Here is a 25,632-nt window from a genome sequence, read left to right on the forward strand (position 1 = left end):
GGTAATGGGACACAGTCAGTTTTTTATTACTTAACACAGATTATCACAATCATTTTTTTTATTTACTTTCTAGCTGTCAGTACAGGGGTTGTATGAGAATAATTTTATAAATTAATTAATATAATTATACGTGGATGTATATGTCACCGTAAAATTGTGAATTCCATCAGATTATAATCTGACGTAGTTAAATTACAATCTAACCTAACCTAACCCACTGTTAGTTTACAATCTATCGCGTTATATTATAAACTGACAGAGTTCACAATTTCACGTTGACATATACAAATGCTTTTACTGTGCTAGGATCGAACCCTTAACTTCGGGCTAGATTCATTTAATTGTCCTGCGTAGATATTTGCTCTTGCATCTACGGGCAAAACCTGTCGTTCCCATTGTCTACGCTAGCGCTACCAATTGTCACTTCAGCTTGGTAATCCAGTACGATAAATATTGATACTGATTCTACGAATATTATCCTTAATTTAACAATCGAACAATAGCAATATAATATCGATTCTGATTCACGTTTCTTTCAAACTAACTTATAACTAACCAGAAAACTTTACGAACTCCATGCAACCTAAATGATTCTGCCTAGACAGTGGATACTTATTGGAAAAATCGTAAAATAGAACGAACTTATTATTCATGCCGTAAGAATAATATCTTTAAGAACTTTAAGCAATCATTCGTAGCAATTTGCAAACCTTAGCATTCTCGAACAAAGGACGAATTGCATGATACTATCAGAAAGTTAAATTGGAATAAAACTAGCTACGAGTAAAGCGCGTGTAGAACGGCAACCCCACACAGGGAATGGCAAAAAAATATTTTGGCAGAAGAATACGTTATAAATCAAAAGTAATAAAGAAAATGCTGCTTGAAAGTAAGAAAGAATCGTACGAGTAATTGCGATGGCAATTTTTGTGTAGTACCTAGTTATTTTCAGTTATTTTCTTGACCAATCATTTACTCATTCAGTGTTTGCTGTCCAAATTGGTCATTACCAATTTCTACAGAGTATATAGAATCTTTATCAATAACTTTATTAAATAGGTGAAATATTTTCGTTGGGCTGCTCAAATGTCGAGGTTTTCTATGAAACTTTTTACTCTGGGTTGTAAGGATCACATGCATTATACCTAGGTACAATAGAGCATACTTAAGCATTCATTATTTTGTCCTACACTAAGCTCTACTGAGTCATCATCATCATCATCATTTCAGCCACAGGACTTCCACTGCTGAACATAGGCCTCCCCCAATGACTTCCACATCGCACGGTTAGTAGCGGCCTGCATCCAGCGCCTTCCTGCTACCTTTATCAGGTCGTCGGTCCACCTTGTGGGTGGACGTCCCACGCTGCGTTTTCCGGTACGTGGCCTCCATTCCAGAACCTTGCTGCCCCATCTCAGCTCAGCTATATCAGCTCTACTGAGTAGAAAAAAATAATAAGAATTTAGTGAAAAGTAAAATCATAATAAGTAGGTATATACAGTGTGAGTCACGTTAAAGTGTACATATGAAAATAGATGAAACTAAACCTATTTTTATCGACAAAAAAGAGGTCAAAATTTTTTTAAGATTTTTTTTAATTTAGTATAGAATTTTTTTTCTTCAAATTACTTATTGTAAAGAAAACGTTATAACTTTTAAACTAAGCGGTATATCCTGATAAAATAAAAACATTAATAATGCTAAATAACAGGCGATACTAAAAAAATACATAAAATACACAAAAAATGCCAACAAATAATAAAAAATGATACTTTTTGAAAAAAATCTGAATAAAAATTCGTGTTTTTTTGGTTATTTTATAAATTTCTCAAAAAAATGCCCCTATAACCGGTGGTTTTTATTACTTTGTATTATTTTCTATCGTATTATCTTTGTAAAACCAAAAATCGCATGTCTCTATCCCTATCACAACATTTGCTATGATCGTTTGAACAAAGGCCTGCCACAACATTATTCTCCGCTACAGGTAGAGACAATTTTAATTTTAACTAAAATGCTTATTTTACTTCGAAATCTTTTGTTTTTATTTGAAATCTAACTTGTCTTTATCAAAATTACAAATCTAGAGCCATTTTCAGTTTTGTTGTTAACGAAGCGNAAAATAATCAATTTCCGTTTGGGGTAATTTTTTTACCCCAGGGTGTTCAATGTGTAACCAAAAATAAGGATGTTACTTAAGGGTTAACAAAGATTTTATTAGATGTTCATTTTGAACTAGAGATTCCTCTACATTTTCTTCGAAACCATAAACACTTTTTGCAAAACACTCTCACAAACAAGTCAAAGATAAAAACCGGGCCAATGCTATTGTGTGTCCCGTGTATCAGCGTATATCAGCGTTTATACACAGAAAGAGAGATACACAACACAACGTTTACGGGCGTTATATACAGCGGTGCAGACGCAGCCTGGCGCACTCGTAACTTTGCTTTTATTAGCAATTTTTTCTTTCGCCGCCTTTGGCTATAAGAGAAGAAGAAACAGTGACCTCTAGAAAATCGGCCTCGTTAGCACGCGGACCGACGATCGCCAAACGGCTAGAGTACCTTCCGTACTCGCCACTCTGCCCGGTGAAGCTGGAAAAGCTCCGCAAGCAACCAGTGCACCTACCATGAGTTTACGTTAGGTGTGCTCGCTAGAGAGTACGTCAAAAATCTCTATGAAGATTTTGTTTCTTGAAAGTAGCCGCTAGGGGCGCTGCACAATATGTCATACAATTAATGTCATTTTTTTACGTAGTCGCTAGCGAGCACACCTAACGTAAACTCATGGTAAGCACACAGTGCGCGTCCTTTAAAAAAAAAACCTCTACAAAAGTTGAAAGTCGATTCAAACTTCAAGAATATCTAACAGTATCTTCATTCAAATTGTAGTAGATACTTTTTTGTTTTTTACATTTTCCATCATCATCATCATTTCAGCCATAGGACGTCCACTGCCGAACATGGACCTCCCCCAATGAGTTCCACAAAGGCCGGTTAGCAGCGGTCTGTATCCAGCGCCTTCCTGCTTTGTGAGGTCCACCTGAGGTCTACCAGGTGCATCTTTTAGAGGTCGCCGGTCCACCACGTCTTACGCTGCGCTTTCCGGTACGTGGCCCCCACTCCACATTATACATATTGATCCTGCAAATGTAAAGAGAAACAACTTTCAATAATTTTCTTAGTTATTTCAGGTTTTCATGAATTAGATGAATGAAAAGCACTTGGGTGCTTCTTATTAATCTTGAAGAACTAGTAGAAATAACGTCATTTCTAACCAATTAATAATGAGAAACAATAAGATAATTATTATCGTATTCATTCTACTAACAACTAAAGCCCTTTGTTATTCTTATCTTGATCACTTATTTACCTACTTACGAAAATATATGTTCGTTATATGTATCAAGTAGCCTACAAAAAGCTACTCAGCAGGACGTCCGTCAAATGGACAGGTGATAGTTATTCCCCTCCCTAAAGGCGATATGAACGATTTGGCAGGAGCCCAGTTTTTAGTTCCGCACTATTCACTATGAGCACACTTTATCCATCTCCTTTGTATGAGCGTGCAGAGTAATGGTTATGGGAGTATATTTTCTAGTACTTTTCCGGTAGACGCCTAGTACTAATTACTCATAAGCATTAACAGTGAATGATTATAATTGCATGATTAAGTAGTTATTGACAACCAAGGACCGGAAGACGAAGTACACTTAGGCCGAGTTGCACCATCTTACTTTAAAAACGTCAAACGTCAAAAATCTGCCAAACGCCATACAAAAAGCACCGGTTATCGTTATAGTTACGGTTAAAATTTGGTGGTGCAGCTCAGCCTTATTAGTAACTAGCTTTTGCCCGCGGCTTCACCCGCGTAAAATTTAGTTTGTCACAGATCGTCATAAATTATACTTCGTATCTCTCCNACTGGTACTACGGTGCTGAGGAGTCAAAACACGTACTTTATTATATTTAAAACTTATATTTTTAAATAAATATTCTCTAAAAGTGTGATAAGGACGGCATCATCCCAGGTACTGCTGCATGTAAAACGTAATCATCTTCGGTCAAGACACTCGTATAATTAGATATCAAACATCACAGGTAAGTTCGTTTGATTCTTAATTATAGCCTATATGTTATTCTGGGTTACAAATAATAATACTGTAAAGTTTCATCAAAATCCGTTCAGTAGTTTTTGCGTGAAAGATTAACAAACATCCAGACATCCAGACCTTCGCATTTATAATATTAGTATAGGATCTGTGGTATAGGTAGATAGAACAATCTGTTGGAGGTCGCGGGAAACACCTGGATGCGGGCTGCGCAGAACCGGTCGCTATAGAAATCCTTGGGGCGACCTTTGTCCAGCTGTAGATATCTTTTGGTTGAAATGTTGGAACTTTATATGTTACTTGTTAAGTAATTTTCTATTTTAAAGTTACGAAAATACAAAAAAAATACTCCAAAATTAATAAGAAAGGTCTCGTCCAATGTCAAGGTTTTCTTGACCTTTCCCCGAGTAGATTAGCTGGGCAAGTTTCGTAGAAAAATGTCAGTCTCCGAACAATATTGACGCTGAATATACGGACGCAGAATGTCAGTTTGTAAATTATGTTCTAATACTGCCTACGCTAAATGAGAAAGGGTTAAAAGAAACAAACTTTACATCACGATGAACAGAAAAAATATAAGACTACCTAAATGTCGAAGCATAATTATGTAATAGTTTTAATAGTTAAGAAAGTCTATAAAAATGTATTGTTTGCTTTAATACTAATGCTATGGAGAAACATCATTTCATATCATAAAGCTTAAGTCAGCAGTTTGAAGGTATAATTAAGCCTACTCAGTGCTTATCCTAAATGATTCCTTCATTAATCAGAGAAAATAAAGATTTCGTTTATATCTTATTATTATACCTAATCCACGTAACGATGATTAGGCAGAATATAAGTACCTACATTACTACTGTTCTTACAGAATATAAGTACTTCTAGATTTATTTGTTTTGTGTTATTGGGACGAAACGTGCTGGAAATATGGGGACGTGTAGAATACATGATGTAAAGAATTGCGTAAATACATTTTACGAATATTCTGTTAATAATAATTATCTAGAAAGCAATTTAACATCACCATAACAATGGCATTTCCAACAGTAGCATTCAAGTACATAATATTCTCAATTGGAAACGTGCTTTTCCTCACCAACCCATCTTGCCAACATGGGGAGTGTAGGCAGGCCTGTTCATCTCCGCGAGTTTACATCGAAAACAAAACACGCACGATGGCACCTACAGGATACTATTCGACAAGGCCTCACATACGGGCGAACATTGACTCACACACGCGTATTCTTCTGTATGATGAAAGAAAATAAAGAAAATGGTGTACTAAATACTGTGCAGTATTTAACTGCTTAATAATAATAAAAACACAGAATGTGCTTTTTTAAGTTGCATCAAGACACTGAGAGGTAAATAAGTAGTTAATATTATTCATGATAATTCATGCTAAATCATGTATTTCCTCCGCCATTTTCCGCAGTTTGGCACCTCACGTCACATCATTTTACCGAAGTCAGCCCTATAGCTTCGGCGCAGTGCCGATCACTGACGTTTGTCAACAAAATGGTGCTTGACTCTTGAGACAGGCTAAATTACACCATATTGTTAATGACATTGAGCATACATTTTTTAATACGTTCGCGAAGTAAAACTTCTGTACGTAGTACTTATTATTATTCTGTGGTGTAGGCCAAATCCTCCATATGCCTCTAGTAAATAAGAGAGGGTCAATCTCCTGCAGTGGAGACTAAATGACCTGACAAATGATATATTCTATTTTAGTAGTAAAAATCGTATAACTCGTTCAATGAGAAATATAAAATAATTAGCACAAATATGTATTTGTGAATTTAGTAGTATCCAAAGTCTTGGTTATCTTGTCTGAAGTTCGTAGCCGATCTCAAGAAACAACGAATACCAGCAACGCCCCCTAGCATTATCCTCGTAATACTCAGTCCCTAGCTTCTAGTTGCAAAGATCTCTACTTAACGCTTTATTCGTTAGAGGGCACCACTGTTCTATTACTTTTATTAGAAACTGTAATGTTAATATTACATGAAGATATTGCATTCCTAAATTACATATTTTATATGCTAGACAAGGCAGGTATTGGTAAACCTGGTGTTAATTGAGATGCAGTCTAGGCTGGTACATATCTGCCCTGTAATAATGCAATTTGACCCAATATAGCAGAAGTAGAGTGCTACTAAACTAAAAATACGATAACCACTACCGTGATAAATTGCCTTTAATTGTTCTTTACTGTCCATAAATCTTGCGTTTTTTATTATCATTTATTGAAAAGGTAATTCCGTTAATGGGTGCGAACTTCAGCCATACTATCCATCATTACTTCATTAATCAGTCCTATAATATGAAATAATGTGTCTAGAGCATCTATAGTAGAGCTTTGGTAACAGTTAAGTGTATTTTATTTTGTTTAACTGTAATATTTCTGTAACTGTAGTACGCAGAACTGGGGCAGCAAGGTTCTGGAGTGAAGGAAAGCGCAGCGTAGGACGTCCGCCCACAAGATGGACCGACGACCCCATAAAGGTAGCAAGAAGGCGTTGGATGCAGGCCGCTGCCAGCCGGTCATCATGTAAGTCAAGGGGGAGGCCTATCTTCAGCAGTGGACTTCCTGTTGCTGAAATGATTATGAACTGTGATATTTACTTAATCTCTCGTTACATTACCCTTCACACTTATAATATATGTATAATTATGATGTTTTTGTTACTTCGTCTACTAATTATTCTCGTAAAACGAGAGCATATCAATCTATTACATTATTAATCTATTATATTTTATTAAAATCCTTTCTTATTATGATATTATAAGATGCCACAGCGTTAAAGTTCAACTGCTGTCTTCTGTACCTTAATAAATAAGTTACTCACAAATTAGAATCCCACACGAGTGTTAAAAATTTATTAGCATCCTATTATTGAGTCAAAATAAGACTGTGCATTTGTACAGTCAATGACAAACTTGGCTTCTGTAACGAACGCGAAACAAAACAAATGAGTTTCGCAGCCAATTAGAAGAAGAGTCATAATTGCTTAACTTTTTTTCTCACGACTGAACATTTGGAAGTAGGTAGGCATATACTTAAGTACCTATATTAAGAACCTACTATTTAAGATGTTAAAGAAGACTATCAATAAATATAGGTAATAGGATCGAACTACATTACAGAAGTTATGAGAAACTACAAAACACAAATGTACCTAGGCTATGTAAAAATGTGGTCTCAAATCATCATCATCATCATGACCATCATCCTGTAACTGTTATTTGTCTCCAGTGCAGGAACGATCCTTTCTAATTTACCTGAGGCCTAATCTAATTGGCCTAGAATATTCATTTTTGGAGCAATAAAAATGGGTCATCAGTAAATGTATAAGCTGTCACGTCTACAGAATAATAAAAACTATATTTATTTATTGGTATGATGTTGCATCGCTCGTTGTCGTTTCATTACGCATGATAGCACACGTGCCATTCCAATGAGCACTCCATCAGATAAGTTTTATAGGATTATTGTGCGATTGAATTCCTATTTCAAGTAGGTATACAAATAACATACGCTACACTCACTCGACTTTAAGTCTTGATTTCTCTGCAAACAGGCTTTTGAAAAGCGCTTTTGCACGTCCCAGTATTCCTAAGACAAGACTACTTTGTCATTTGAAACATCATTTGAAAACCGTAGCAGTTGGCGGGTGCAGTTTTGCGCGGCTCAATAGCACGCCAAAGGTTAAACCGTACCATTATTTCGGGACAATTCGATTCCTGAATTATGTCTCATTAGTGTACAGTACTTTTGTTATGACATAAAACAGTATAGCTTTGAGATAACTCAATATAATGGTGCAATATAGTCATAGACATGCCTATTGCCTATGGCGGCATAAATATAAAGTCTACAACCAGGCATGGTTGAGACCTCAATCATTATCACATACGATAAAAGAAGTGACTAATTACATCTCTTTCATTCCAAACACAGTCAACTTCACTAATTCTTAAATAAAAACAACACAGTCTCTCGATAAAAATACTTATTTGTTGTGATCAAAACAGTATTAACTCAGCATAAAAAGGCAAAACAAATTTTCCCTACATACCATATTGACAACATCCAAACTGATGACACAAAGTGCGCTTCGAAATCCGCAATTAATCAATCGAAATCGAGTAACGAGTTATCACAATCGGAATCTACTAATCATCGGTAAGTGGCACTTATCACGTTAATCACTCAACGGACATCATTAAGTTGCTAGTCTTCAACAGGAGTTGATACGTGACGGACGAAGTGATCTGTGAACACGAACGTATATTTTGGAATAAGTGATTTGTTTTTGTTTTTCTTGCGATGCTGTGTTCACGGTAGCATACAGTATGGTAAGCCAGAAGTGTAATTTTAGTTATTTAGATAACTTTTAACACTTATCGTTGGTGGAAATCCCCTGAATCAGGGCACGTAATCAGTAAATGAACCGAATTCCTAGATTTTTCTATTATATTTGCTTATCATTTCAGTGATAAAATTTACCATTAATGCGTTTGTTGTTTGTTTTTAATTACACTTTTTACTCGTATCTTTTAAATAAATGCAGGTTTTACAATTATATAATAATATAATATTAATTTTGTTTTCATATATGATATTACTTACTTTCTTATTTTATGAGAGTTCTTGAGTGAACTCTCACAAACAAACTCATGTTTACAATGTAATCTTGCGTAATATTAATAGATTAATGTTGTACAGACACAACATCCTATTTATCCAGTCATATTTATCTTGAAGAAATTGTTTTTAGTTTTTATTGATTGAACAACAGTGATAGCTACTCTAGAAATGGCACAAAACTTATCTACAACATAACTCAACACTTTGTTACTTCAAACTTAGTGATGGTAGAGCAAAAATAGCATTAAATTATAGTAAACTAGCGGCCACCCGCGACTTCGTATGCGTGGATCCCGTTTTATCCCCTTAGGGGTGGAGTTTCGTTAAATCAATTTTTTGTGAGCACCTAAGTTCTAAAAGTAGCCCCCATGCAAAATTTGAGACTCCTAGCACTTGTAGTTTCTGAGATTTCGTGATGAGTGAGTGAGTCAGTCAGTCAATCAGTCAGTGCCCTTTTGCTTTTATAAATATACAGTGTGTCCGGGCTTGTAGTGATCAAACTTTAATGGCGTAATTTATAGACAATTTTATCGATGAAAATACTTCAAATTTGGGGCTTGACCCATTTGTCGCAAAATTACGAGGATTTAAGTTTTTAATTTTTAGTTTTCACCTCTTCCTTCAAAAACAAGTGAAAACGTGGGTAACTTAACATTAATAAGCGAATATTTGATATCATGCGATAGTCAATAAAATTATCTATTAGTAGAAGTAGAAAACGGACACAAGTTTCATACATTTTATGGAAGTAAGAATGAATTGAATTAGAAAAAGACATGATTTTTTTCACTTATTTTTCAGTTATTTTCCAACACAAGAAAAACCAGGTCGTTAAGGTATGTTTTATTTGCATTTTATTATTAGTATTTGAGCTATTCTACAAAACGAATGTAAATTTATTAGTCTACGTCTATTAGTTTTGACGTAATTGTTGAACAAAGATACCCCTTCCCAGCCGGTTCCATAGCGCTTGTCTCCATCGTGCAGTCACTGCAGATTTGCAGACATACATACATACATATTTAAAACATTCTGGTAAGTTGTGAATCGTGTATTTTGAAATTGTTATGAAATAATGTGAATAATTTCTATTTTTTGTATTAAAAATTAATATTTTTAACTACCCTCCGTGGTAATACTTTGTGTCCCGACTTAATCGTGTGTGGATACTAAACTACACGTACAAAAATCGTGTTATATAAAATACATAAACATCCCGACGTAAATCGTGTGTGGATGCTTTGTTGCTTATCCCGGCGTATATCGTGTGTGGATATTAAACTACACGTACAAAAATCGTATTATACAAAATACATAAACATCCCGACGTAAATCGTGTGTGGATGCTTTATTGCTTATCCCGGCGTATATCGTGTGTGGATACTAAACTACACGTACAAAAATCGTGTTATACAAAATACATAAACATCCCGACGTAAATCGTGTGTGGATGCTTTATTGCTTATCCCGACGTATATCGTGTGTGGATACTAAACTACACGTACAAAAATCGTGTTTTACAAAATACATCAACATTTAGACGTATACCGTGTGTGGATGCTTTATTGCCTTTGAGCGTAATATAATTATCCCGGCGTATATCGTGTGTGGATAAGACATTTTTAAACTGATTGCATTTTGCTTTGATTATTTTCCTAACGTATTATCTTATAACGTGGGTAGACGTATCAACACGTCGTAAAATAGTATAACAAATAAATAAATAAATAAACATAATTATAAATATAATAATATACAATATACATGGGGTATTTATAATTTGTCTATCCCTATCAAATACAAAAATCTTTATTGTGAAGACTAAGTATCACTAAAAGAGCATACAATAACTACCTTCATCAGACGAAAATACCGGGTATTTTTCAAGACAAAGCCTTTCAAAGACTTTCACAAAGATCTGGCAACAGGTTGGAAAATATTGATTAATGGATTACCTACCTACAAATAAAAAACATACGGGTCGAATTGAGAACCTCCTCCTTTTTTTGAAGTCGGTTGAAAAGACTTGATGAAACATTNTTAAAAACTTAAATCCTCGTAATTTTGCGACAAATGGGCCACGCCCCAAATTTGAAGTATTTTCATCGACAAAACTGTCCATAGATTACGCCATTAAAGTTTGATCACTACAAGCCCGGACACACTGTATAGATATAGTGATATTCTTGTAATTTAGGATGATGATAGTAGAAGTCTACACACTTTCTAATTAGTATGCTTTTCTGTTTAGAATGAGTATAGTCGGACCACGGGGTCAGTGGTGCTCCAAGTGGGTGCCTTGGAGCTGCTGGCCAGGTATTCCATGAACACCAACAGGGTGACCAGCGTCTTGTCCTCCCTACACGAGTTCAGGACGCAAGAAGCCGAGCAGACTGGAGGGAAACAGTGGAATTGGAAGTATTTAAGGGTAAGTTGGTAATTTCAAAAATATTATTGATGACTGGGTTTAAGTTTTTTAATAATTAGTTAAAATAAGGACGCAATACCAATATAGGTCATTATCGAACTTTGAGTTATTATGTACCACCTGAATTCCACATTTACCTATGTTTTACAAATAAATGATTTGATTTGATTTGATTTGAGACTGACCCTAATTCATAAATTAAGTGAAAAATCAATGATGATTTCGCCCAGGAATGGACTAGAACTGGCTCAAACAATGATGATGTTGAATAACGTAAATGATACTACATATTTGTAGATAGAACAGTCGGTCTTAAATGCTTGCTCATAAGAGTTGGTTACAAAACCATGAGTACTCCACATTTATAATTTTGGTATGATGACGCCCACGGGGTGATACTACGCTACAATTTAGAAATTCATTCTGATAACTTTATTGTGTATTAACATGTAAAAATCAGTATACTACAGTAAATAATATAATTTTCTACGAACAAAAAATATATTTGTATTTAGTAAGTTCAAGGAAACTCCCACGAGTGAATACAACGAAAGTAAATGTGGAGGCGTCATTCAAACTTTTTCTTCTTGTTCAAAATAAGCCTATAATACCAATATATTTATGCTACAATCCTATTATGATACTACAATCATTTCTATGACTAATGTATAATAATCAAATTGATATCTATAAATAATACCATTAGCATAAGAGTTCATTGAATCATTGAATACTTATTACTTTATTTTTGTACGCGAACAATATTCTTTACTTTCAGGATCAATTCGACCAAAAAGATCTGGAAGGTTTATATAGAAAGTACGATGATAAGTTGAGGGAAACTCTCGTTTTTATTTATATAACTCTATTAGTTACATTTTCTACTATACACATAGTTTTAGTAATAATTGGAACATACACACAGGTAAGATTTTTTTGACCTACCTTTTAACTTGAAAATGCTTTCTTTTCTGCTGCAAATTGGCCTTTAAAATGGAATGCCAATATGATTTAAATTTTAAAGACAATTCGATTAATTTATCTTTGAAATAATTAATACATTTATTATTCTATAAATTATTTTATACACATTATTTCAGGATATTCAATCCCAATCAACCTATCTCTCAATGGGAATGTATATTTTAAGGATAACAGTCCCCATACTGTTCTTATGGAAATGCTTCTACGATCCGTTGAAGAAAAAATGGTTTTGGATGCCAATATTCGTCACTTTTATTATCACCATCGATCTGGTTATAACTGGTAAGTAGACTCTACCTTTGTAGTAAAAAAACTCATTTATGTTTATGCAAGTAGGCTTTTAAAAAGCACTTTTACTATTTATTGTAGTAGAGCATAATTATAAAAATCAAAAAGTTACTTCTTTGTGCGGACATCGTCAAATAGTCGTGACACATAAAGTGGCCAAAAAGTTGACAACACGACCATATTCCAGTTGTAACAAACACGTTTTGCGAACTTTTTGGCTACTTACTTTGGATGTCACGAACTATTTGACGCTGACTGTACCAATCGACAAGTTGTCCAGAACTGAAATAAAGCTTAGTGAAACATTCATGAAAGTTAAACGTGCAGTTATGTTTAGGTAACAAACTCTTGTATTGTACTTTTAATATGATGATTTATCTCATAAAACGTCGTAATTAATTACGTGCACAATTTGTTAACATTATTGACAGTGACGATGACGAGAGACATTTGGGGTTTACGATCACTAATCTTGTTTAAAATTTATTTTTAAACTAATAATAACGGATTAAAAAAGTCTGGTCTAGGGTTTCGTTAACTAATATTGTAATTTAATCAGACAGTGATTAATCTAGCTTTTCTGATATGCCCTTTCTCAATTATGGAGGTTAATCCGTCATTTTTAGATCCGTATTGGTAAAATGCATTCTTGTAACAAAGTAATTAAAACACCAGCTTATCGAGGATTTGGGAATTTATCAATCATGGCTTTTAAATTTTATCTGCATTGCAAATCCACACGTCGATTGAAAGCGAATTTCTGACTACTTTAACATAATAAACAATGGCGGTAAATCCAGCATCGCGTGAATCTGTAACATTTGCTTTATTATTTTTATATCGATATGCACACGGTACGAATGGAATGGTTCCAATGGAACAATGATAAATGGTTCAATCAATGGCAATTCAAACTAAATACTGCGACTGCAAGTTGGACAGACGACCTCATAAAGGAAGTAGGAAGGCTCTGGATGCAGGCTGCTACCAATCGGTCATTATGGAAATCATTGGGGGAGACTATGTCTTATGGCTGAAATGATGATGATGATGGTGATGACTGCGATATCTTATGCAGTTCTAAACGGCGTTTATTTTAGTCCAATATGATAGGCACACGCAGATACCTGTATATCTGCAATTTGATATCAACATTTTTATTTTTTTTATTTTCATACAAAATAAATTTTATAAAATCCGATTTGTATGAAAATTAAAATAATTAAAATGAAGATATCAATTTTCTGACTTCACATTACCATTTATATGACCATGTTAACATGGGCTAGTGTCGGCTCATATACCCATTTACCTAACACCCTGTATACATACATAGAAAATAAAATATACTCTTGAGTAATGAGTAACTAAGTAAGACAAAACCACCGAACATACGACAGTATCACTAAATGTTCTACCTAATATACCGCCTTCTTATTTGGACGTGCTAACTTTAAAAATTGTTGGACCTTGAAAAATGGTTGTTTGAACGAATAATACGAACCAATTTAACACAAAATGAGTTTTGTTTTTGTCTATGTTTAGAGTTTTTTCATCGAGTTTTTTCCGAAATCTTACTTTATAAGGGTGGATTCGACCAAACAAGAGTAAATATTAATCTTAGAATAAATCGTCACTTTGACATAGGCCCATGCTGAAACTGCCAATGTGCCAGTTATTACCAGGAGTTATTCTCGGATAAAAGTTTGGTCGAATCGGGCCTAATTGGTCATCAATATTTCAAAATTAATCTCTTACTTTTAGATGTTGCAGTGCCAATATACAGCTTCTTCGAAGGCATATCTCTGAGGCCAGCCTACTCTACGATGGCCCTGCTCTCTATTTACATATTTCTACCAATGAGGAACAATTTTCTTGCCATAATCCTGGGTGTGACTGTCAGCGTGATCTACGTCCTGATATTTGCCTTCTTTACGTACTTTGAAAACCCTCAAATAGGGGTGGTGGTAAGGGTTAGAACCTTTTCTTGCACTTTCTTCGCTTTTTTGCACTTAATTTGTAAGTAAATATGTTGTGCTTAAATCCCACACAATATTAATGTGTGATGAATTAGTATATCAGTTGAACTGACGTAGATCCAAAACTAACCGTCGGTGTGTAATTTGTTGTACTTAAACTGTCATTTTTTGGATGCAAATAATTTCAACTGTTTAACTAATCGTGAATGTCCAGCTTTATTGTAAACTTTTTGCTAGCCTTTAATAGATACAAAAGGTTATATAATTATGTATTACTTTAAAAAAATAATCACATAGTATAAATTAGTTCAACACTCTAGAAGACAAAGGTATATTATTAAAATAACACTCAAAATTCATTTCAAGCATTTAATTCATAGATTCAAGCCTGTGATTCCATCAAATATTGATATGCAAGCAATTCCAGACATGACTCTATATTTAGTTAAAATCAAGTTTTATGCATTATTTTTAAATAAAATTGTAAGGCTGAGTTGCACCACCTAACTTTGACCGTAACTACAACGATAACCGGTGTTTTTGTACGGAGTTTGACAGATTTTTGACGTTTGTCAAAGTTAAAGTAAGATGATGCAACCCAGCCTAAGAAACCTCTGTTTCCAGGTAGCTTCTGACATAATCTACCAAATCGGCGTGAACCTCATGGGCATTTACTTCAGGCTTATGAATGAGATAGTAACTCGGAGATCATTCCTGGACAGGCGAGCGTGTGTGGAGAGCACACTAAGGCTGAAATTTGTCAAGGATCAAGAGGTATTTGAGTTTTGAAATAGTCTTTATTACTGGTGGATAGGGATTTAACCATACTTTTTTTTAAAGATTATTAGTATTTTTTATTACTAATAGTCCCGTCAGTCCCTCGTACTAAGCTAAATATGCTTGTATCACGAGTGAGCTCACCACAATAGTCGAGCGGCGGCGGGGACCTAACCCGCATTCCCCGGATCACGAGTCAGCCAGTCCGACCCCTTCACCGTTCGGCTATCGTGCCTTCAAACTTGAGCTAACAGTTGTTTAGAAATGGGTAAATTCACCAAAAAAAAAATGGTTACATCACTCAGTTATTATTACCCTAGCATTAAGCTCTAGCTTCCGCACCGGCTTGAGCTAACTCAAAATTGAACTATGTTGTTTAATATCCCTACAACAGTTCTTTTATTTAATATTATTTTATCATCTGCTTATTAACATAAGCAGTATAAAAATTAGAGTATTCTTTTAAACATCATACTCATATTTTAATTATTTTTTTTGAAAGATAATGTAATTTCCACTTTCAGGAACGTCTGATGATGAGTATACTTCCAGAACACATCGTGTCCAAAGTGAGAGAAGATGTCCGGAAGATGTTTTTGGGTTTGCAGTCGCGCAGCCTGAGCTACAGTATAAGATCATTCACGTAAGTTAGTCCTTGTGATCTGTGTACTAAGGTTCAAATTACAAAATATAGCGGCAAGCTATAAAATCTATGAATGATGTCCATCTGGAATAATGTAGTGACGTTTTGAATAGTAAAAATCTTATTCCAATCCACACATTTCGGAGATTACCCCTACAACCACGTGTACGCAAACTAAAGTATAAGTATTTTTCCCAGTTTGGCTCGGTACTTAGTAGGAAAATAAGGTTTTTTTTATAAACATTCAATCCTTTGTCATCACAATTTCTCGTTACCGAATTAAATTTTATTGCAATTGCAATATTTATTATGAATCATGGTTCAGATAGTTTAAGCCCTGGATTAGATTGTGTTGATTTCACTCAATGCCATTCCAATTTTATGATTTGCTGGAAATCCCCTTTTAATTAGTATGAATGACAATTTTAAAATTCTAATCTGTCTTTTGATAAATTTGACCAATAAAAGGATGAAAGAAATAGGTTAACATCTACATAGGTGCTTAAGAGTGTTCGTTCGTTCGTTCGTTTCAGCCAAAAGACGTCCACTGCTGGACAAATGCCTCCTCCAAGGATTTCCACAAAGACCGGTCCTGCGCCACTCGCATCCAGGCACCTCCCGCGACCTTCACCAGATCGTCGGTCCACCTAGTGGGAGGCCTGCCCACGCTACGTCTTCCGGCTCGTGGTCGGGCAACAAAAATCTTTAGCTCATGGTTATTAAGGTCATTTTCCATTGCAGGCAGCTGTATGTGCAGGAACATGAAAATGTGAGCATCTTGTACGCCGATATAGTAAACTACACCATGATTTCAACTACACTTTCTCCAATGAGGATGGTGGAACTACTGAACGAACTGTTTGGAAGGTTCGATGAAGCGTCTGAGGTAAGTCAATGAGTGATTTCATATGACACATTATATTGAAAAAGGTAAGAAAAGTCCTTCAGTTGTCAGCTTTAAGTGCCAAAAAGGCAGAGGCAGAGATATCAACCAATCTCAAATTTTAATTAATGCTTGTTTTTCAATCGAGTTTTGGCTTTGTTTCTTAATAAAAGCCTTGTATCAGCATTAACTATCACCACAGAATAATAAGTACAACGTACTATTACCATTAAAGTACTAAAAGCTTTTCAATGCTGTCGCTGTGCACTAATTTAAACATTTATTATTGTAGGAACATGACGTATTAAGGATAAAGTTCTTGGGAGACTGCTACTATTGCGTCAGTGGTATACCTAAACCGACAATTTTACACGCTAAGAACTGCGTTGACCTTGGTTTGGAAATGATAAACATCATCAAGGACGTGAGGTAATGACGGAACATTTACATCTTAATGAACCTTATCTTTAGGTTTTTTATCAAAAAGTTACCTTATGCACTTTTTTGCGACTGCAATTAAGAGTATTGCAGTCTAGTCTAAAATGGCTATTCCTTCCAAATTCTTTCGCAAAATTAAGGATGACCTTGATCTCAAGGCAGGAGGGAATAGGCACCTACTGAAATTTAAGTAGAAGTAGGTTCAATGGAAAGGTACTCAAGGGTAGTGACTTTCCATTTAACATCGACATAACAAAACCTGTTTATAGGTAAAAATAAGTAGTTGTCCCATTTATCCCATTTAGCTTTAGCTTGGAATTGGTCTACTATGTACATCTCGACATAAACATAATCAGCACATCGGACAATATTTTTTGTATCAAAACCACAATAATTGACGAAAAATATTTTTATGATTCAGAGAGAAACGTTCCTTGAACATTGACATGAGGATAGGCGTGCATTCAGGCCGCATCTTGAGCGGGCTCATCGGCATCAAGAAGTGGCAGTTCGACATCTGGTCCAAGGACGCCACCATCGCCAGCAAGATGGAGTCCACTGGACAAGCAGGGTGAGTTGTTACAACTTACCAGTACCTACCTACATGTGCCTATTAGAATCAATATGAAAACTAAATAAGTTTATAACACAATTTCGATCTCAGCAAAATGTACAGTGTTGTAGGTAGAGCTCTTATGTTTTTGTATGTTTAAGTATACGATCATCCTAGGTAAGTGAAGAATACAAAACACATCATCGTTGTCTCTTGGACAAAAATTATCGACACAAAGTAGGTAATACACTAATAGAAAGAAAAAGCTACCTTTTTGCTGCGTACCTTGTACAGCACATGTTACCTTACAACAGCTTACAACTATGAACTCCAAAAATCTTTCTAGAGTCTTCTACAGGTTTTAAGCCAATCGATTTCACAACTTTCAGCAAAGTGCACGTAACAAAACAAACACTGGAACTGATACTGGACTATGCGCGCGAGTACATCATCGAGCCAAACTTTGCTTCGCAGAGCGATCCGTGCATCATAAAGAACAAATTGGAAACGTTCCTTTTGTCAAGACCTGCACGGGTAAGTTTCTACTAATATTTTAGATAATTTTAGGCTGTCAATTATTAATCTATGTCTATGCCACTTATCTATCCGAAACAAATAAGCAAATCAACTGATAAATTATTTTGCAGTAAATAATACAAAACACTAATTATGTCTATGAAAACGATTATCATTCTAGCTAGAGTCGATCCTGAGAGTCAGAGAACTTCTAAAATAAATGCTTATTAATGTCACACGTCGTATTTTCAGCCACTCGAGTACAAACCATTCAGAAGAGCATCTGTTGGAATCAACAAAATCATGACCAAAAACACCAGCGCTAGAGTAAGTAACTAACCAAATTCTCATATTGTTATTGAGGCAAAAAGCACAAAAAAGAGCAAGGATTTTTCCGTTTATGGGATCAGTCCTTGGCCTTTCAATTAAGAGGTTCCTAAGATTTTGGATAAGAAAATAAGACCTTTCGTATGTTAGTCAAAGTCGTACTTGACCTATTTTTATTTACTTTAATACATTTGAACCAGCAATACCAGTAATGTTGTATTTTCTCCGTATTTCCAGTAGCGATCGGAAAATAGAAGTTCAGTGGGTACTCAGAGAAGGACCACAACGTTCATGGATGAAAATCTCGTGGAATACCAGCAAATGCTGAAGGCCGCAGACGCGCAAATGGCTAAGGAGATCGAAGATATGACAAATGGAAAGTACGTTGGAACCATTTTTTTTTTAAATATATAGAAAATACAGTTCTTTTTCATGAGACTCAAAACAATTCAATTTTGTTATTTAGATTTTCACCCTTCAACCGTGGAACGCTCTTTTGACCTAGTGTGGGTGTGGGACATATTGATTTATAAACAAAAATTAAATATGAAAACTTCACTAAGATACTATTATACTCAAGATCTAAGGAATTTCAAGATATAACTTATTCAATAGATTCAATTCTTTCACCCTAAGCATGATTAACAATTCACTGTTTATTCAAGAATAAAACATTTCCAATAACTTATTTCCAGGGTTCAGTTCCAAAAGGAGTCAAGGTTGAATCGGTTCACACTGATGTACAAAAAGTACTCCACGGAGAAGGCATTCCTGTTGCTTCCAGATCCACTGTTCAAGTACTACATATTGTGCTGCCTCATCATCTTCATATTGATCCTGTTGATAAATGGACTGACTAACAACTGGTAGGTAATTAGTTATTTAATGGTGTAATAAACGTACATCAAAAGCTACCCACATAAATTACATAGTGAAAAATTAGCCTAAAATCTTTCAGCAAAATTCCAAATTACGTAAGCGAGAACAACTCATAAACCGATAAAGCCGCGCTCTTGCTGACCTCGAAAAGCCCAAATTATAATTAAAAAAAAAACATATAACGAGTTATCGCGCGTTTTCCTTCCTTGAATTTTGTACGACAATAGGTACAAACCTATGGGATCACTCGTTTTCCCACTCAATTGAGTAATTTATACCTACATAATTATTACAAAATATCTAATTGGTTTTTCAGGGCCAGAATACAAATACCTAAGGTTTTCTTCCTATTTTTTATACACTGAACTAAATCAAGATACCTAATCTTACTTTAAGTTTAACAATATTAAATGTCACGTATTTCAGGTTCAGAGGATTTCAATGGTACACATGGAGCGTATTCTCATTTCTGATGATTATGTTGATCCTGATGCAGCCTCTCGCGTGGTTCCACTTCTTATGGACAAAATACAAGGGCGTCGAAGAGCCTAGAAACAAGTTCCTCAGATACATATACGATTGTTCTGCCAGCATCATCAGATCAGCCAAGATAAGGGCAGGGATCTATTTGGTCATCGGCATGGGATTGGGCGCTACGTCTGCCATGAACGTCATAGGATGTTCAGAAGTAGAGGTGGATGATCCTTATTCGACTGAAACTGTGCTGTCGAACTGCGTCTCGTCGTGGGTAATCACTATTTTTTTATTTTAAATTTTGGTTTAACTTTTAGAATGGCGCTTTTAACTCAAACAGAAACCTAGAAAGCTTTATTATGACTTTGTCTCTTTAATCTCAATTGATGGTAATCAAGCTGTTTACAGTTACAGCTATATGCTTTTCAATACTTGGCAGCTATTTTAAGGCGCTGAAACCGAAAGTGTAAACTCTAGTTGACTCTGATAAGAATAAATGAACGACTAGGTAGTAGTAGTAGTAGTAGCCTTTTGCCTTTCCCCTTAATCCACTGTTCAAATACGTTTTCTACTTCTTTTCAGCATGTCACACAGTGTTGGGGCTTAGCTTTGCTCCTCAACTTCCTATTCAGCAGAGTGTTCTTCGTCTTTAAATGGATCATGGCTGGCGCGATGACCACCTTCTACCTGTGGGTAGTATGGGAAGTCAAAACCGCACTATTTGCGGAAGATGTAACCTGGAACGTTGGTCTCGACCCTCGAGTGTCTCACACATTGTCTGTGGTGTTCATAACCATTGCTTTGTACTGGATCGATCGGACGACAGAGTATAGGAACAGGTTGGATAATCTGTGGCAGATTCAGCTCAATGAGGAGCAGCAGGAGGCCGAGACTATGTTGAAGGTCAATAATATGTTGTTGGAGAATATACTTCCAGCTCATGTTGGTAAGTTCTATTAATGTAAAAGTGATATTTTGTCGTGCATACACTACACACACTACACAGTGTTACACACTTTCTGGTGTACTAAAATATCTAAGAACATATTATCTATCTTTTACACAGTGCAAGTCTACCTCAACCTGAACCGATCCATCGACGAGTTGTACTACGAGAACTACGACAACGTGGCGGTGATGTTCGCCTCATTGATCGACCACAAGCTGGGCCTGGACAACGATGTGGATATGAGTGACAAGTTCGTGCTAAGGATTCTAGATGAAGTTATTTCTGATTTTGACAGAGTAAGTACCAAGTGCGTATTATTTTTCTATTTGTGTGAGCAGGAGCTGCTTCTTTCGTGCCTTGGGGTTGTGCTAGTAGACATTTAGATAGGCAGGGAATATCAATCTTTTGATAGCAAAAAAATGATATTTTGTTTGAGCATAAGTTTTTTATAAATATAGTGGCTACGTAATCCAGAAAAGCGAGGTATCACCTAGGCTAGGCCTAGACACTTTATAAGTTCTAGTACTTTCAAGTTTAGATCTTCCTTATTATTGAAAATGTTTGGCTTTCAGCTACTTCTCACAGGTGAATCCATATACAAAGTGGAGAAGATTAAAGTAGCGGGCATGTCGTACATGGCCGCTTGCGGCCTGGACCCCAGCAGGCGGGATTCCCTCAACTCCTCGTCGAACATCTCCACATATGGAGGCCAGAACAGCCCGTATGATAAAGCCATTGTGCTGACAATGGTGGAGTTCGCGGCAGCCATGATGATGCAGCTGCAGAAGTTCAATAGAGGCTCCTTCCAGAGTTTTGAAGGACTGAATCTTAGAATCGGTATGAATTGGAATTATGATCTGTGTTCTTGTATCTTGTTGAATTTAATGATTAATTATTATTATTTCTAAAGCGCTGTATTCAACCGGTGTGACTACAGTCTGACTCAATAGGTAATTACTTTTCCATACAATTAGATACACCTGTTTTAGCCGTCAATTTAGACTCGAAGATGAAAATGTTGCGTTTCTCTGCTGGCTTTATATTAGTGGTACTAAAGGATCGGCTTCCAAAATCGTGAAAAATCTACACGAGTTACTTGTCTAGTACAATGTTATTTTTTTATATTTGAAATTAAAATAAAATAGTAAAGTGTTTGCAATAAGAAAATTAGTTCAAAGTTAAAAGTGCATGTTTGCGACTACATTCTGCTTTTGATTTATCCACACAATGTTCTGTAAACTCCACATGGCTGAATTTGTCTGTGTAACAGGCATTTCCAACGGGAAGGTCGCGGCGGGGGTGGTCGGGTCGCTCAAGCCGCTCTATGATATATGGGGGCACGCCGTCAACATGGCCTCTAGGATGGACTCCACTGGTGAAACGGGTAAAATTCAAGTAAGTTTATTGTGTTTTAAAATTCTGCTGTTTGAAATATTATTGTTTTTTTTTTTTGCATTGTTTGTCTGAGTGTATTTCAAAGCGGAATTATAAATAAATATATTTCTACACCAGCAAAGTCAATATCATGTAACAAAAAAACATTAATTAATTACCATCACTAATTAAAATGATTTCCATGTGATTGAAAATAGTTACAGCAATTTTATGAATTCAATTAGCATGATATTAACACAAAACAGTATAATTACATTTTTAAAATATTTTAACATTAAAAAAAATCAACTAAAAGCCTCTAAAAGTGCGATTTTAATAACTTAGTGTTGTGTTTTCTTCAATAAATGCTCGTCCTCCGAAATGTCGGTTTCAAATCTACTATTTTTGAATTTGGTTAAACTTTTCTTCGCAGGTTACAGAAAACACAGCTATCATCCTGGACGAATGCGGTATCCTCACGACCTACCGCGGCGAAACCTTCGTGAAAGGCGCCGGCTACATAAAAACCTACTTCGTTCCGCTTGACGAAAACTTCAATCTAATCAGAAAAGAAAACAGCTTGGACTTCTACAGAATCGAAGATCGAACGCGGTACTACGATATCAGAAACAATATTCTTGGAGATACCTCTTCTAATAATTCGTATGCTTACGAATCCACTTTGGATGACATGTCGAGTTACGATGAGGGTAATGAGACCGATAATAGTTCTGTGAACGTAAAACAATTGAATGGGTATGGAACAAGAGACTTTTCGGATGATGATAGTTATTCTTCAGAACCGGAGATAAGAGAAACTCGGTGTTAAAACTAGTGTTTTAGAAAGCTGGTGTTTTTAGCATTCTTTCTCAGCAGCAAGTGTTATCGTAAAGTTTCTGAAATACCTATAAAATCATCATCTACATTTCAGCCATAGGACGTCCACTGCTGAACATAGGACTACCCCAACCTACACAAATAGGTACTGATGTGATACTCGCAACTTTATATTAGTACAAACGCTTAAACTGTTTACTAATATTTAAAAAAAATGACACACAAGAAATCATTTATGTTACACCCCTTGTTGTCCAAAGTTACCAGGTTGGGAACTGTTTATCTGATAAAAATACATAAATAGTAAAATAATTAATAATAATTTACCTAGTTATCTCGAATGACTACGAAGTAGTATTATGAAGTATGTTTTGTTTACCTTTATTCACACTCGTACAGACATTTCAATTTATTTAACAATGGATTGTACAAATACCTAATAACATAAATATTAGGCTTTGCCTTTATTATATTAGTGATTAATCTAGTTTTAAGTAGATTCAATAAAGAGATTTTTCAATTTAGAAATAACATTGTTTATTTTCATGCTTGTTACTGTGCTCTGGATCTACTGTATAAAAGAAAGATACTAAATTATAGTCAACAACACAAACAGACTAAAGTACATTTTGTTACTGCGACCATATAGATTTCACTGTTTACTTGGTATGTATGTTGTAGATGCCAAAATTACTACGAATCAAAAAAATTTTTTTTATCAAAACCTTACTATCACTGGCGATTTCATGTATAAACACTTCAAGAATTGGTACGTAGTATCCACTGGGTCCTTTCCATCATTGTCGCATTCTTGCACGTGCTTCTTCAGAGCCGCTTTATAATCACCAGCAGGGAACAGTTTTAGAACTTTGTCCACCTTTGCGCGGCCATTTTCATGACTGTATCCCGTTTTTAGAAAGGCGCAATGGGCGAATTTGGGGAGGTTAGGGTCTTTTATCTCGCCAGGGACCCCTAAACGGAGTTTTTCTAGAGCTTCAATGTTGACCCCAGTCTCGGCGACGCATTGTATCACCTGTGGTAATATTTCGACCATCTTCTCGGAGTCCAAGTGAACGACTGGCTGTAAAACAAGAAATAGTCGATGATATGGGTTTGTTTTCGAAGGAAAATATACTCGTAAGTTATTTACTTTACTAGGCCTACTAACTAAAAGCTTAATTTCCGCTGTAATACTGAACATAGAAGTAAATATAAAATATCTGTTTCTAAGTAGAAATCTCTATTGAATTTTTTCAGCTTATGCCCATTTTTAATAGTGTTAAGAAAAAGACAACCGTTTCTCCATATAATACTGTTTTGCTTTGCTATAACAACTTTCAATTTTCCTAATAATTAGTAAAGTTACAGCTAAGTAACTGATATTGTCTTAGAATGAAAATCCAAGGATTCTCATTCTGTTTCCACCTACGCGTGTGTCCTCTTTATTAAGGCTGAGTTGCACCATCTTGCTTTAACTTTAACAAACGTCAAAAATCGGTCAAGCTCCATACAAAAAACGCCGGTTACTGTTATAGTAAGATGGTGCAACTCAGCCTAAGATAATGACGGAGTTAATCAGTGTAATTACGACAATTTCCAAGAAAGCAGAACGGTTTACGTTTACCTATACCTAACAATGTAAATACCCACTAATTAATTACGTTACTAAGTAAATAAGTATGTCGTACAAACATGTTTTAGTATGCTAAGCCTAGACGCAGGCCACCGATTTTTAGTTGGCCGATAGCTATCTGTTAGATAGTCAGGCTGTTGATCAGTATGGAGATGTATAAAAGTGCGCACATTACACCGATTTGGTATCGGCCGATTCTTCATGTAAATTAGAGTCGGGCCCAACTATCGGCCAACTAAAAGTTGGTGGTCTGCGCCTAGGCTAAGTACTTTAATACAGGTCCCTCTCACCCAAGCACTTGATTCAATTTTTGTGGATGAGAAGGAATAAAAGTATGTCACCAAAGATCCCAATGGATCGACGTGCACTAGTACGCTTATGCGTAGCCCCGCACAAGATAGTTACTATAGATTCTAAGTAGGTACTTATCGTTGGTGTTTGTCGACAAAAGACTAATATTGGATAGTCCAAATCAAACTTTTCACAAATGAATAAATGCAAAACCTCATCAAAAACACAGGCAGGCAGTATATTTCTGCAAAAGTTCTCGTATCACTCAAAATGTCCTCAGTATAAAAAACGAAAAACCGGCAGGATCTCTTGTGCACTTTTAAACTAAGAATTACAATAAATAGATAAAAACAAACCTTTTCAGCAGTTAAATATCCCACACATAATAACACCAATAACGTTGCTATACGAAACATTTTACAACAATAACTAGTCGTAGTTACTTAGTAAATAAGTTGCTACAATAGTCTTTAGCGAAATGAACTTCCAACTGATCCACTTATAACCTTTATACTAGTCCCAAGAGTCAAGTTGAGTAAACGAACAAAAGCATAGAAACATCGTCTAGTTCATGCGTACGTAATAAAAGAAACCCATAATGTAGGGAA

At 35.5% G+C, this 25,632-nt stretch overlaps 2 protein-coding genes across 5 annotated transcripts; one reads left to right on the forward strand and one right to left on the reverse strand.

The window, feature by feature from the left end:
* The first annotated feature begins 8,353 nt into the window (after window positions 1-8,353).
* On the forward strand, window positions 8,354-23,746 carry LOC114366807 (adenylate cyclase type 7). Of its 4 annotated transcripts, none has more exons than XR_003657052.1 (20): window positions 8,354-8,479; window positions 11,023-11,199; window positions 11,978-12,124; window positions 12,300-12,465; window positions 14,236-14,444; window positions 15,075-15,224; window positions 15,752-15,870; window positions 16,612-16,756; window positions 17,046-17,182; window positions 17,613-17,762; window positions 18,134-18,278; window positions 18,513-18,587; window positions 18,828-18,967; window positions 19,283-19,453; window positions 19,893-20,214; window positions 20,523-20,886; window positions 21,007-21,185; window positions 21,462-21,726; window positions 21,800-22,284; window positions 22,697-23,114. XR_003657052.1 is itself a non-coding variant. In XM_028323798.1 (20 exons), the coding sequence occupies exons 1-20, from the start codon at window positions 8,477-8,479 to the stop codon at window positions 23,090-23,092; spliced, it is 3,585 nt and encodes a 1,194-aa protein (XP_028179599.1). In that variant the 5' UTR covers window positions 8,354-8,476; the 3' UTR covers window positions 23,093-23,746. The 4 variants fall into 4 exon arrangements, 3 of the variants coding, with proteins under 3 accessions (XP_028179599.1, XP_028179600.1, XP_028179601.1); XM_028323798.1 differs by having other exon boundaries at window positions 22,160-22,284; window positions 22,697-23,746; XM_028323799.1 differs by having other exon boundaries at window positions 14,236-14,438; window positions 22,160-22,284; window positions 22,697-23,746.
* Window positions 23,742-25,528, reverse strand: LOC114366810 (uncharacterized). Its single transcript, XM_028323801.1, has 2 exons — window positions 25,381-25,528; window positions 23,742-24,181 (listed from the first exon to the last, which is right to left on the reverse strand). Exons 1-2 carry the CDS (start codon window positions 25,438-25,440, stop codon window positions 23,819-23,821), a joined length of 423 nt encoding a protein of 140 aa, XP_028179602.1. The 5' UTR covers window positions 25,441-25,528; the 3' UTR covers window positions 23,742-23,818.
* Between the last annotated feature and the right edge of the window lie 104 nt (window positions 25,529-25,632).

The sequence above is a fragment of the Ostrinia furnacalis genome, unplaced genomic scaffold (assembly GCF_004193835.3).
Source record: "Ostrinia furnacalis isolate ACB-3 unplaced genomic scaffold, ASM419383v2 OfSCF0694, whole genome shotgun sequence".
Lineage (NCBI taxonomy): Eukaryota > Metazoa > Arthropoda > Insecta > Lepidoptera > Crambidae > Ostrinia > Ostrinia furnacalis.

What these genes read in the sequence shown, in the direction of transcription:
- LOC114366807 (XM_028323798.1), top strand. An exon ending in TTTTGTCAAGACCTGCACGG is followed by an intron (nt 18,279 to 18,512) that starts GTAAGTTTCTAC and finishes TCGTATTTTCAG; the next exon opens with CCACTCGAGTACAAACCATT. An exon ending in AATGGACTGACTAACAACTG is followed by an intron (nt 19,454 to 19,892) that starts GTAGGTAATTAG and finishes CACGTATTTCAG; the next exon opens with GTTCAGAGGATTTCAATGGT.
- LOC114366810 (XM_028323801.1), bottom strand. Translation starts at nt 25,440, where the DNA reads ATGTTTCGTATAGCAACGTTATTGGTGTTATTATGTGTGGGATATTTA. An exon ending in GATATTTAACTGCTGAAAAG is followed by an intron (nt 24,182 to 25,380) that starts GTTTGTTTTTAT and finishes CTTGTTTTACAG; the next exon opens with CCAGTCGTTCACTTGGACTC.